This window comes from Atractosteus spatula, chromosome 11, assembly GCF_055471065.1.
Source record: "Atractosteus spatula isolate fAtrSpa1 chromosome 11, fAtrSpa1.hap1, whole genome shotgun sequence".
Classification (NCBI taxonomy): Eukaryota; Metazoa; Chordata; class Actinopteri; order Semionotiformes; family Lepisosteidae; genus Atractosteus; species Atractosteus spatula.
Window position 1 is genome coordinate 32,655,637 of NC_142716.1, and position 14,911 is coordinate 32,670,547.

At 40.0% G+C, this 14,911-nt stretch overlaps 1 protein-coding gene across 1 annotated transcript in view; it reads right to left on the reverse strand.

Moving 5' to 3' along the window:
- tm2d1 (TM2 domain containing 1) overlaps positions 1-14,911 on the reverse strand; it is a 31,297-nt gene that overhangs the window by 15,999 nt on the left and 387 nt on the right. The window contains exons 2-5 of the mRNA XM_088927008.1: positions 13,546-13,614; positions 12,592-12,700; positions 11,441-11,532; positions 6,497-6,570 (exon numbers count right to left, since the gene is read on the reverse strand). Coding sequence (XP_088783134.1) covers positions 6,497-6,570; positions 11,441-11,532; positions 12,592-12,700; positions 13,546-13,614 — 344 coding nt within the window. The remainder of the gene's footprint in view (positions 1-6,496; positions 6,571-11,440; positions 11,533-12,591; positions 12,701-13,545; positions 13,615-14,911) is intronic.

Sequence of the window (14,911 nt, forward strand, 5' to 3'; positions counted from 1 at the left end):
CTAGGATCACACCTTCCCCCTTCTCTCAACGACAGACTCATTTCCTACTCTCTATTCATTTGCAGGTTTTGACTTCACACCTCTCTTCAGTTCACACCACCTGAGTGTTGATACTGCTTCTTTCCTGCTCCTGCCTCCTCTCCACTTCCAGTTTTTGTTCTCCCATGCTTTATCTACTGCTGGTTTTCCTCTCTCTCCCACACCTGAAGAAGGCTACACAGCCAAAACGTTATGTCTCCTTTCTTTTCAGCATGGAATAAACCTTTACTCATTGCTATTTCTACTGTATCTTTTTAAACATTGGAATTTTTGTACGTTTTCTAATCTATTTTGGGAGTTCTTCAGCACAGTTCAAGTTCAAGTTTATTGTCATTATACTCATATACAGGTATATGGTCTAACGAAATGCTATTTAGCTAGCTCTCAGACGATAAGTAGTACAAAAAACAACAATACAATTGTATAGGAAAAGAAAGACAGACACAACAGGCAGTGTGCAAAACAACATCAGATGTGCAAAAATGATACATCAACAGAATTAAATAAAGGATAGAAAATTATGAGGAGTTAGCTTCTTGGCATGTGAGGTAGAGGTAGATTTCAATGTGTGTTTGAGTTTTTGGTAAGAAAGAAGGCACTTTGAGGTTCAGATCGTAGGTGAGAGAGGCTGGGAGTTTAATAAGGAATTTGATAGTGCGGGGGTAAAAACTGTCTCTAAGTCTGGTAGTCCGGGCCCGAATGCTCCGGCACCGTTTTCCAGATGGTAGAGGGTCATATAGTCTGTAGCAGGGGTGTGTGGGGTCTTTGATGATGCTTAGAGCTTTCCTCAAGCACTGGCTGTCATATATGTCCTGTATGGATGGGAGGGCAACCACAGTGCTGGACTGGGCAGTTTTCACCACCCGCTGTAGGGCTTTGCGGTCAGCAATACTGCAGTTGCCATACCAAACTGTGATGCAACCTGTCAGTGTGCTTTCTGTAGTGCATTTGTAAAAGTTAGTGAGGATCTGAGGACATATCTTAGCCTTCTTCAACCGTCTGAGGAAGTACAGGCGCTGTTGCGCTTTCTTGATCAGACAGGTGGCGTTGAGAGACCATGTGAGGTCTTCGGTGATATGGATGCCAAGGAATTTGAAGTTCTCTGTCTCTGATGTCTGCTCTGAAGAACTGTTTCTTTGGTTTAAAAATAATAGAGGAGCCCCTGTGGAACCTCCACTGGCATCAGAATAAGAGGGCCTACTGGCAGGACTGTGGAAAAGTGTCCTTTCCAGAGGACCTCTGGGCCCAGCAGAGGATTTTGATATCCACTCACCCACCATGCACCGACTGACAAAGGACAAAAACATTTATCAGTCTGAGGTTCTCCCAGCTCACCTGCAACTGTAAAGAAATGTTAAACAGTAATCCTGCATTGGTGAGAAAAATGAGGGAGAATGCAGGTGGATGTAGTGACATAACATCTAAGCAGAGGACGGGAAACGATATCTCAGACCCGACTGGGAATATTGGAGCATGGCTAAAATGTTCCATTTGAGCTAACAGATTATATGTGCTCTACAGAGCAAAAGCAAATGACACATGCAAAGCCACAACTTCACATGAACTGAAGGAGTTTTTGGAAAACCCTTGCATCTCCGAAACAGTCTACTGTTGGAATTAGATTTGGTAACTATTAGTTTTAAGGCCTTAATAGTCCAATCATTCAAAGACATTACCAAAATACAGCCCTGTGGACTTTGCTTGCTATTTCCATTTATAAATTTGAAATATGGCAGAGGTTGACAAGGACATAACTGCAAATAATAAACATGTTCAGAGCACATCTTTTTTGCGGTGATTGTGTGTGTCTTTCTGAGATCTTTCAAAGCACATTTCTATAGCATAGGCACTGTTCACCTTGGCCTTTTCAGAATAATTGAAATGTCTTTGTCTGCTCAGTTCATAGTTTATGAAGCCAGGTGTGAAGCATGTGTTTCAACTCTAGGATTCCTGATGGAAGGGTGTTGAGGTTGGTTCCGTGCTGTTTCCTCAGTTTGTACTGAGACCATTCTTTGTTGCACTCAATGGCCTGTCATCTGCTGTACTGTTTGAACTGGGATTTATTTTTCAAAAATACTTTAATTTAAATTGCAGATATCAGCAAGAAACCGGGGTGGTCATTCTGTGATCTGTAACTCTTGTCAGGACGGACATTTTCTTTTTCTGTCTCTGATTACACATCCCACATTAGCAACACCTAAGAAAATTCATCAATACAACCTAAATTCTCCACATGTATTAGCTTGAGTTATGGCTTTGACCCCCTCTGTGCATTAAAATACATTCAGCTGGAGTTTCACTTAAACCTTTTAACTTTCAAAGGGGAAGAATTTCTGTGCATCTGACCTCCAGCGATCCAGTGGAAAATATGCAATTGGATTATCATGATACAGCTGTTTATATTGGAATCTTGTCTGCTAGTGCAAAAACGATATTATGACTTATCCTCATGTCTTTTTTTTGGCTAGTGTACTGCATAAACAAAATAGCTCAACCTCTTTAGCCTGGAACGGAAGACCTCATGGGTATTATTTCAGGTATTTCAAGTTACTAAAGGGGGGGGGGGGGGTAAAACTGTATTTACACAAAGAGTTGGGGGTGTCTGGAACAATCTCCTTAACCATGTGATGGAACTCACCAACCAAGACCATCAACAAGCAGCTAACCAAGATCTGAAGTTACCAGCATATAAATGAGCAACACCATATTTGCTTGCCTGTACCTTCTCTTAAATCAAGCTGTATTTATGTTGTGCTCTTTCAAAGCTGTGCCAAAAAAACATTAAGCTGAAACAAGGTTTCCGAATTCCATTCCATCGGGATGCCTAGCTCTCCAAGTTTTTAGACCAGCCAGGCCCTAATTTATTTTATAATCTGCACAGGTTCTATTGCATATAAAACACTCAAATATGCACATTTATACTAAGAAAACTTGGCCACATTAAATTATATTTGAATCGGATATGAAAATGAAATCATTAGTCTTTAGTTGGATCCAGAACCTGGACTCCTGGGTATCTTGAAGATTGGAGCTCAGAAACCCTGAGCTAGAGGTGTCTGACTCACTTCCTGGAGAGCTGCACAGTCTTCTGGGGGTTGCTCAGATTGAAGCCTTACAATTAACCAAATTGACATAAAGTAGTTACTGGTTCTCTAGGGGTCAGTGTGGAGTAGTGGTTAAGGCTCAGGACTCATTACTGGAGGGCTGTTGGGTAAAACTCCCAGGGGGAAAAAAGTCAAAGAAACTGCACCTCAGCCAAAATTTTCCTGCTTTTTTACAGACAGAAGAAACCACCCTTTCTCCAGACGGCCTCAAACTATCCATCTTTGCTGGCCACCCTCATGGGGCAAAAGAAGAAGTTGGCAGGGTGCTCTAACCAGTGAAGACACGATTGTTGTGTCCTAAATGAAGGCAACTGATCCCAGCTGGGTGTGAGATAACCTCTGATGGCAATATCCCATGCAGGGGGAAGTATTTTATTCTTGCTTTTCTTCAACACTTCACAATACGGAATATGCTCAGGCCCAGTGAGCATGTAGGCTTAGAAATGATTTTTGAATTATTGGCCTAGCTAGAAATGGAGCTGATTGATTCAAGGCACTGCAGCTATAGTTTTTTCCTTGCAAGTGTTGAGACTTTCAAATTCATCAGATAGTCAAACCAGCGAAGCCAATGAAAGAAGGGGTGGCACAAAGGGGCAGAGGCCTTAGGGAACCAAGTTGGACCCTCTCACACTAAGCAAAGGGCATTAAAAGATTTTTATGGTTCAAATTTAGGAAAAGTACACTGCTTTTCATACTAACGTTAGGAAGAAATGCATTAAATATATTGAAAGACCAGTGTAGCCAGAGCTTTTAACCTTAAAACGCATCAAGGACACCGCAATGTTGACAAAGAGGGTTAACAGGAAGCAGAGCAGTGTCTATTAGTGAGTGTGGGGAAAAAACTGATCGTAAGCACAGGGGTTCATAAGTGGACTGATACATTGCTGCCACTTAGGGAGCTGTTGGCAACCCCCTTTCAGTTATTGTATGTTGCAGTAGCCCAAATCACTCTCCGTTTGTTTCTCTTTATTAACTGACACGTGCCGATTCAGTTTTTCTCTTCTGTGGTGCTTTTGAGCTACATGGCTCATGTTGTTAGAAAAACCTTGCTAAGCACTAAACCTTCAGGAGATACCAATCAGCCTCTTTTGTTTGCAATGCACCAGCTTAATTATTTTACAATCACAGTGAACACAATCCTAAACAGGTACTATGGTGACTGATGTTTTTAATTTTCCTGAACATACATCTAACTTGGACTTGTTAAAGAAAATGGTGAAAAACAGAATTAAAATTAGTTTTGTTCCTATGTAAAGGATATTCCTCCCCCCCCCCCCCCCCCCTTTTAAAATTTCCAGATAATAAAGTGCTCTTAATTTGAAAGGCAGTGCCAATGGGACAGTATGCCTGTTCAGGCAAGAGTAGCTTCTCAAAGATGTGAGCTCACTAAACAATAGCTACGTACTTTCATGGAAAAGGAAAGTAAGGCAGGATTCTGTAATGAGGCATGCTTGAATGAATATTGCCTTAACTGGAGGCTTGTCTATTCTGTCTCGGTCACATCACAGGAGTTCAGGTTCCAGTTAATGTCAATAGCCCAATGGTTGCCTTATCCAGGTGTGCTTGGCATGAAGCGAGATTCCACTTAGCACGAGACAAAAAAGTCCAGTACACGGAGAAGAGTAAGGCAGATCGCTTCCCTTTCAATACACCAGTACATGTTAACTCCTCTGCTACCAAATGGCATGTAGTTTTTAGGCCTAACTTGAGTAGTTCATAAATAAAACTGATCCATGTGTAAATACTCAAATACCTGCATATTACACGGTATGGGTTACGTGTTTTGGGAAGGATGTGAATTGAAGAACAGTGGCTGGTTAGGCTACAGCTGAGAAAGATTAGCAAAAAAAAAACATCACGAGAACTCGAGAGCTAATCTCAGTACATTTTTGCCAAACAAGTGTAAGCATTCATATCATAAAGCGAGGTGAGTAAATAAACTGAAATTCTGTTAAAAAAAAACATGCATCCGCCATTTACGAACCACTGAAAGCGTGTAGCTTTAGAATTTGGGGGAAAATATGTGTTGGAAGTTTCCATGGTGGAGCAGCAACATTAACTGGAATCTTGAGAGGAATTCTTCCACTTTTCAACTCTGTGTTCGCCTAAGCTATGAACCTAATCTTGGGTGTATAAATTCAAGTTTCTGCCCATAAACAGAGCACATCCTGTTTGAAACAGCTGGCTGATAGCTAAGACCCACAGAGGCTGTCGAGCTCCTATTTGGACGCTATCCCGGCGAGAGGTCTCCTATACATAATGCGAGAATCCACACGTGTGCTGTTCGTGTAAACACTGAGGGCTAATGAGGACAGACGCAGAGAGGGCTGTGACTAACGGGATGACGAATGGCCTCACTTTTTCTTTCAGGCTCCAGGGCCTTAATGGGAGGTAGGGGTCTTCAGGGACTGTGTGCTGGGGATGGAGACCTGAGCACTGAGCAAACAAATCACATGCTCTCGAGCTCGCTCACACAGCTCAACTGAAAGCTGGCTCTGTATCTCTGGTGAGCCCCTGACAAAAACTCTGCTGTTCTCCACACCGTTAGGTACTGCAGGGGTTGAAGTGGGAATTTATCTGTTTGGGTTGTTTTGATTTAGTTCATAAGGAAGCGCAGTCCACTCCAGTTTTACGTCCGCTGCACACAATCAAAATGTTCATCGGGATTGTTGTGCAGTTGCGTTTGGACAGTAAAGCTGATGAAAGGTCTATGCAGAAAATTATCACACTGTCACAAGTATCATGTAAACCCAGATGCTTATAGAAAAAAAAAAACATGTTCTACTCTCTGTAGATGAATTGGGAATAAAAAACGTATTTTCATCATAGGTTAAAGAACATGGTGAATTTGTCCACACACATAAGTAAAAAGAACTGCAATGAAAAAAAGCTGAGCAACAAAACATTAATGGAAAACTAGAAGAAAAGAAGGAACTTAAAAGGTATACAGTATTTAACATTTAGCAGATAAATCCATATTAGTTTGTTTTATGAAATATTTGCCAGTTTTTAGAATTTGGTAGCTCCCTCTTGTGTCTTCACACTGCATTCGGTGAGACCAAATTAAAGCTACGCAGAGCAGTTAAGGATATAAGCTTTACAGGAAGCAGAGCTTTAGGTTTTCAAACTCGTATTCTAGTGAAGGAATTGCAAGAGGCTCAAAGAAATACCCAAGCCTGCTTCAAAACACAATCTGATTTCTGTTTGATTGGCTGGGCTTTCAAACAGGAAGAACTTTGACACCAGTGTGTTGAAAGGTGCTCTGAGTGAATAAGGCTGCTGCCAGGGTGTGCTGGAGCAGTGTGGCACAGCTTGAGCTCTCCAGATGAAGTCACAAGACACTGTTCGCTTACCTGCATGGAGATGGAAATGAAATCAATGAGGCTCCCAATTCCACAAAAGCCAACTGTGCAGAACTTCAGCAGTCCTGGAAAACGAAAAACAACCATTAATAAAAGCCCTGTTAAACTTTAATTACAGCGCAATTTATGGTTTCTTACAGTATGTTTGCAGGTGTGCGTGTGTGTTTACATTAATCCAACAGACATTCAGGTGTCTGGGCAAACGTTCAGCACTTTATTTCTTTCTAATTCTTGATATGTGTTACGGAAGTGCTAATTAATTTGAGAGGTATAAGTTTTAAAGATTAAAACTGAACATCCCCCATGTGCACTTTCTGGTAATGCTGTGAAGCTACTGAAGCTTTCATTGTGCAGTTTTTCAGGAGAATGACAATATAAAACTCAGTTGCACCCTCAAGTATGACACAACAGGCTCCTTTGGTTGACTGAAGCTTATGAATAGAACCTTCATATGACATGAAGGTCTTTGCTGCCAGTAGCTTGTTAGATACTGTATTTTTGTAAATCTCAGCAATCCTGTACTGAGACTGACAATGAGTTCATCCACTCGGTTGAATTCCAACTCTCTTCCCCCTGCTGGCTCTACAGTTCTACAGCATCTTACTCGACAGGAACAAGTACAGATTACTTCTATACTGAAACATAGAAATAAACAATTCTTCCACTTTTTTTTCCCAACAACGGAACAACCCCCAAAATTTAAATGATCAGAAATTCACATTTTCACACCCATTAAAAAACAGGTTCTTATGTAATGGAAGCTGGGCAAAGTGGTCCCATTTTACACATTGCCTGTCCGCTCATTGACCTATCATGAGCTGGAGTCCTTTGATGAGCCCTGCTCATGCTGTGCAAGGGCATCAAGCTACCTATAAAACAACCAAACCTGATAATCAATGATGTCCTAAAGATGCCTGATAGGATTTAACTCTTGATTCTTCAGTGAAAAGGGCATTAGCTCACTGAGTCCACTTCCAGTGGATGCATGATCTAGGACAGCCAGCTGAGGCTCTTAGATCAGTGATGCTCATTCAGTCACAATGCTGTAGGCTTTATAGAAAACCATCATTCCTGCACTACTGAAGACCTGTAAAGGATATTTTCATTCTTATCATTTTAAATGGAATTTGAAATAACTACACATTTGGGAATTACACGTGTTAATAGGTTGGTGGGCTATTAAGATAAAAAAAAGAAAAAAGAAACAAACCACAGGCCTCTGGCAAAAGAATTCTGGACTATACCCAATAACCCTGCTCTTGTAACATCCAGTTTGACAGACCATAATGCTTAATTAGCAAAACAACATAATTAGTGAACTACAGGCCAGGGCCAGGTGCTTCTCTGTATAAAACTCTAACCAGCCCGTGACAGCAGCAAGAGGCCCCATGGTCCAACTAAAATATATTATATACCTACACAAGGAAGGCTTTCATCAGTGTCATTCCTTCTGTAACTGTGCAGGTGTGTAATTAAAGAAAAAAAGAAACCAAACAGGATCAGGCTTGCCTTATACATTTGATTTATGATTTATACTTTATTCTTTTTAGGTGAGATAATGACAGCATTATTCACACGGAGCATGTGAATTTCTAACACCATGCCGGGGCAGTTTGGAGTGCTGTGCTTTAGCAGTTTAGATGTCTGTTCCTTTCAAAAGGTGGATCTCAAAAACCCTGGTTAAAATGGTTTGACTTCTTTAAAAGGAAACTGAACTCACCGCGCATTACTTTCTCCTTACAACTAATTTAATCACGCACAGTCACAGTGCAGTCAGTTAATTTTCTGTGCTCTTTGAGATGCCAAGGCAACTTTGTTTTGCCATACAAAGTACCTTACACTTGCACCAGCTTTTGTGTAGTGTAGCTGGACTACATAACCAACACACAAACCTATGTAAATGTTAATGCAGTCCATACTGAAGTTTAGCTAAAAAGCTTGGTTTGATCTAATATAGTGGGATGGACTAATGTCAAAGGAAAACAACACTTAAAGGTTTAGACGAGGAATGTGCTAAAAAGGGTTACTGATCCAATTTAAATCATAGAAAGTTGTGTTTTACCTCCCATAGAATAAGAGCTAAATCCAGGGATGGGAAATACTCCCGCTTTAAAGCAGTTTGATCTGATTCAGGTTTTAAGGGCCTGGGCCATCTTATACAAATTGTACAGTTGAAACACAAAAGATGCTACACACAGTATGACAAAATTCAACATTACTCAAAAATCACTTTTGTTTATACAAAAATAAGGTAAACACCCCAAACATTCAACATATTTACAACAGCACGCAGCCTGGAGAATTGCTGTGCAGTGCAAAACTTACTGGCATCTATTAGCAAAATACCATATTTCTGTTGTCTGTTTTGTACATTGTATGAGATCCACTTATCACAAGGGTTCCTTTAAAAAGGTATGATGTTTGGCAAAGGACATGCTATTTCTTCAAGTGGCATACCTGTGTTTACTGGGACATCCATACAAACTCTCTGACCGACCATTCATGGCAAGACTTTTCTTTCATATGTCTCATTTCAGTGCTAAACAATAAAGAACTCTGAATGACATGAGATGAGATGACAGGTCTTCTTCAGCGCCTGCATTTCTCCTATCTTTGATCTGTCCACATCTGGTGGACAGCTGCTTCTTCAGAAGCATGTCTGGAGATCAGTGTGTGCTCCTTATATGCCACCGTTCAGTCAGCAGACTACCTGTCTCTTTAAGGGACTGCCAAATCGCGCTTTCCTGTCAGATACCTGCAGCTTTTTTAACTTTAACTACCCTGCTTCAATATGGATTTTAAAAATAAAAATGTGAGATAGGAAATCAGTCACATTAACAATCAGTTTGACGTAAGAGTACAGGCAAAGTACATGTGCGATGCCTGGTATGCCTGATCAGGTGCTACATTACCAGCACAGGCAAGATAACCTTCACTGTTCCTTGGGATTCTCATCCAAGAATGCCTGCAAGCCTGCATGTTTTATCGCTGACTGTTAATCTAGTTAGTTCTCAATTCACACCTTAATTTGCACATTTTTAGTTTCAAATACGTCAGGAACATATACAGTACCACTTCTTATTTTAGGACACTGCTAATTTTCACTTGGTGTCACATTGGTTCAGCATTGCTGCCTCACAGCACGGAGGCCCAGGGTCCAATTCTGGACCAGGGGTACCATATGTGTGGAGTTTGTATATATGCTGCATGTTCCCAGTTGCAAGCTGGTTGAATAGTGTTGCTTGGGTGACACATAGGCTGTTTTTTTTGTCTCAGAGTTTTTCCAGCCATTGATCATCCCTTCTTGTCTTGCTCTTACCAAATAATTCAATAAAGTGTATTGTATTGATAGTCTTAGGCTATACCTTGTATTCACACTGTAGAAAAAAAAAAACTAAAACAAAGTTACTGTGTGGAAAAAAAATTAAAAATGAAATTCAATGCAATATTTTTAAAATGACATTGATATTTATTTTAAGAAGTACCGTAATGTTAAGTAAGTAATGTAACTTAACATTAAATAAATGAAATGGTGAAGTCTACAATTACATGAAATGATGAACATTTAGTTGAAAAATAACTTTTAGTACTACTATGTAGACCATCTTCTGAGAATAAATTAATTGTGATTGCTTTTATGTGGGAGTTCAATGTTCCCCGTATTTGGGAGCACACCCGGAATGCATTGTCGAAATTACATTTATACTTACGGGGACTAAGCTTTTAATTTACACTCTCTTGATATACTTTAGGAACACATCGGCCACTTAATCATGACCTACCTGTACATGCTTGGTGCATCAAACTATTTTTAATATTCAGATCTTCACAGTGCATCTAAACGGGAGGGGAGGCATTTGCTATAGTGTCCCATGTGTCACACATCACAGACTAGCCTCTCTTCCGCAGAAAGAAATCTCTCTGGTGTGGTGGAGCTGCATATCCAGTATGTCAAAACAACTAGCCCCATGAGGAATTCCCACACCCTCAGCTCCTTTCCACATTTCTATCAACAGCCCGGCACGAAATAAAACAACTGTCTCAAACTGTGTTTGTTGTGCCTGTGTGTCCTTGGACCCAGACCACAGCTAACTGTGGCCAAGAAATCCCATTACAGTAAACCCTCGCTTTGACGAACTTCTCTTTAATGAATTTAATGGACAAAATCTGCTACAGTTGAAATTTTTCTGTAAAGTCACAAAATAACCGACTTTCCCCACAATAACAGATAGAGTAAAATGCAAAAAATGATAAGTTGCATCTTTTGTACAACATACCTTTAAATAGGTCTAAAAGACATGACTATTGATGGTGTCCACTGGGATAGGGCAACTGGTATAGCATGTAGCAATTGCGTGGAACATATACTGAGTGTTTTATTTCCTCACAGGGAAGAGGGAATAATATTGTTTGAGTATGTTTGTCAGAGTTCCTCCTAACATCTGTTAGCTCTTCCACAGACCAAGTAAAGAAAGTTAGCTTTAGAAAGTGAGGTGGTCATTGTTATTGTGGAAGTAACCTGCTTTGAAACACGGGGGTAGGCAAATTGGTTACGCTGAGTGTTTGAATATCGTATCCTTTAGCAAATTGTATATAATATATTCACCATACATGAAATAAATAACTTGTGTATTAATGATAAAAATGGCACTTAACAATTGCCACTGATTGTGTTGATTGCAATTGATAAAAAATCCAAAAAAGACATTCAGCAATAATGGACACCCCTTTCCCCTATTAGTCTGTTAAACCAAGGGTGTACTGTACAAACAGCTTCACATACACAATCTGTATATAACTGAAATGAAAAACGCAAGTGGGATTTTTCCTCTTCAGATGATACCGTTTAGGAGTGCCAGTTATTGCCTTTCTGGCTGGAAGATGTAACACAAGAGCCTGTGTGTGGTGGCATGTAGCAGCAGCTGCTGCACTCACCTAGTGCTGGGTAGCCCAGATAGAAGCGGTCAGCTCCCAGCCAGCCAAGGAAGAGGGACAGGGCGACTGCAACTTTGTATGAATAACCACTTCTAAACACACAAAACAGGACAAAATAACGAGGTCAGTAAGTGAGACTCCACACAGCTGCTCCCAGCCTCCTCTCAGGTGAGAGTCTATTCCTGCGATCTACTGTTTCTAGCTGACTGCTTCAGCCCAGCTGTGAGGTGGTAAAACTCAGGCAGTGTGTAAGGGCTGGTACAGAGCAGCCTTGTTCATACAGAATGGCAAGACGGAACAACATTAAAGACATGTCTGCAGTGTTAGGCACCAGGGATGGCAAACTACTGGCAAACTCTCCTTTCAACCCCTGATCAAGAAGAAGACCCCTTAACCTTTAAGGGGAATACTCAGATTAATTTGCTACTGCAAATTCAGAGCTTCAGAGCTGTAGCCATGAATTCACTGGGACAAAACAGAGAATAATCTGAAAAGCGCTAATACGATGGCCAAAAATCCCCATTTATGATAGGCAGAAAAGGTCTGAAGGTTTTACTCAACAACAAAGGGCTGAGATTTGGAGAATTTCAGCAGCAGTTCATCTTTAGCAACACGGAATGAAAACAAAAATACTAGAATTGTGATTTCTGAGGCTTTGAATCTTACCAGTTGGCACTAGAATATGAAAGCCTTGCTCAGGCTTCCTTATGAAAAAGAAATATTTTACAGGATTGGTTTTGAAAGGCCTTTACAAGGTCAGTGCAGCTTTGGGTTTCAATCATTTTGACTAGGAGAGATGTAGAGATCTGGCAATGCTGAAACATTCAAAGGAATAAAGGAAAAGCATGAACTTCTGCCTTGTCTCTGTTTTCAGCACATTGAAAAATGAAAGAATATATCAATTTACTTTGGCTGACACTTTCACCTAAAGCAATACCCAGCTGCATTCATTCATACAGCTGGACTTCTTACTGGAGCAGTACCTTGCTCACAGGTACAATAGTGGGACCTTACCTGGATTTAAACTTGTAACCCTTCCAGTTATGGGTCAAGAGCCCCTAACTACTCCACACTCCTGCCTGCCATTTCAGGAGAAGTAAACCTGAATTTTCTGTTTTAATTGCATGTTCGTGTATAAGTGGTTTACTTACACATTTCGGCAGGGGATAGGTTTGTAAAATCCAACTTCTGCTCCTGTGAAATTCATGACTGTCATATTGGGACACCGGCAAATTATCCCACGAGCAGGAAAACACTCAACTGAAAAGGTTCAAGAACACAGATTCAGCTTAACATAAAAAGAGTTAAAAATTCCATAACATAACAATAATATCAGCGTGCTACTTAATTCAGCAGTTTTGTGTTCAATAGTTCAATAGTAATAAGAAAAATAACACTTTTTACTACTAATAATAATACTATCACTACTATTTTGACTATTACTTTGTTAAAAACACTTTTACAAAATAAGAAAAATGTTTCTGAGGCCAGCTGTTTAGAGAACAGGCATTTGCTTGCAGGTTTTATCAGAAACAAATTGCTTGCGAGTCCTTGCACTAGATCAAACGTTCTGCATCACTCAACAATAAATCCCTGGTCCTACAGGATACGTGAAATTGATGTAGTCATTTCGACTAATAGTTTCAAGACTTTTCTGCGACTAGTAGCATCTGATCCTAAAATGTCCCTTAAAGACATTATAAAGAAATAATACCATCTGGAGAACTTGGACTTCTCAGAGATAAGTGACATGCCAAGCACTCTGTGCTTATATAAAGGTTCTTAAAAGCCCCTGCTATGCGATTTAAAAAACATCATTTCAGATTGTAAGAACAAAATCTAGACAGCGTTCCCTCAGCAGCAGCAGCATGGAAACTGCCTTCAAGACACGCCAAACAGTGAGAAATAATCAATACAGTGCAGAGCACAGCACAGATACAAATAAGCAGTGCAACAGTAAAGAGGGACTGATGTTTCACATGGTCTGAGCTGCCAGCTCCTGTAGGATCCAATAGGAACCAAAACAAAGAACAAACCTAGTGAAGACCCAGACTGTGTGGGTGAAGACCAACACTAGAATAATAGTTCATTAACATCAAACTCACCGTAAGCTATTAGATCTTTACAGTTTTCTGGCTCTTGCGTGTCATCGTTTATTTTGGGATCCTTGCACAGATATGTGGTGAAGATTAAGGAATAGCGTGTATCCATTCAATTTTTCTAAATAGTCCACTTTACACAGTGCCATAATACATCTGAATCAATTAGACAGATTAGACCAGGGGTATGGGTCATTTGGGGAGCACTTTTTATTAAGGTACAGTCACACACAAACATACAACAATACCCTAGGCACCAGGGACAGCAATTTCTTTGTCTCTGAGTCGTCTCTGTTACTGATATTTATATTAAACAAACAGCAAACAGGGACCTAATGTGACAAAGGTTTGTTTGCACAAATGCCAGGATTCGAGACTCTGCTTATGCAGCTCATTTGTAACTCGACTTTCGCAAAATTAACCCTCGACTTTTCACTTAAGCATATCTAATTACTATATAAAGACTAAGAACTGGTGTCGATGTAGCTCTTCATTTAATAGGGGTATCACATGAGGCTCTTCTCAGTGAATTTTAATACACAATTTTAATAAACTTATCAAGCATGATCCAGCAGACTAGTGGATTACCCAGCATTCAAAGGTGTGTGAGCATGCAGTAATAGGCTACCGATAAAACCAATCGCCAATACGACTTCAATGTTTAACTAAGGGTGACCATATTTTGGTTTTTCAAAAAAGAGGACGGGGGGATAATCGACACTCAACACATGCCTCCAAAGTAATGAATCTTTATTACTTTTTCTAATTAAAAATCAATTTAATTAGTTTTTAATAAACTTCTTAGTAAACTTTTAAACAGTTGCAGGGTTGCCATTTCTCTTCCATAATTGGCAAACAAGGGAAAAAATCTAGACCTATTTTAAACTTTGTTTTTCATTTTAACACAACAAAAGTCTTATCATCTGAGGGGAAAAATGAAGACATCATAGCTTAGGAGAAGTCCTATTTGGTTGCAAAAACATTTTGAAATATAATGAAACAAGTTAAACATTGTTATTTCTCATGGCCATAAAAACAGCCACACACACAAACCCTTTTCAGGCTACGCTGCGTGTAGATTCAAAACATCTACCGGTAATGCATGGAACGAACGAAAACACGTAGGCCTGTGTTTGTTTACACAGTCTGAGTAACGATCAAAACAAAATCACGGACAATTTTTGGAATTTTATAAATCCCGGTCGGACCGATATTTCAGGGAAAAAAAGAGGACGTCTAGTCACCCTAATTTACTGTACAATAATAATTGCAATACATTATACACATATAATCGGATTTGTAGGTCAAAATGTGTAGTATCTCGCGGTTCTGGAAGAAGCAATAACCGTAGTTACAGGAATCGAACACCTCT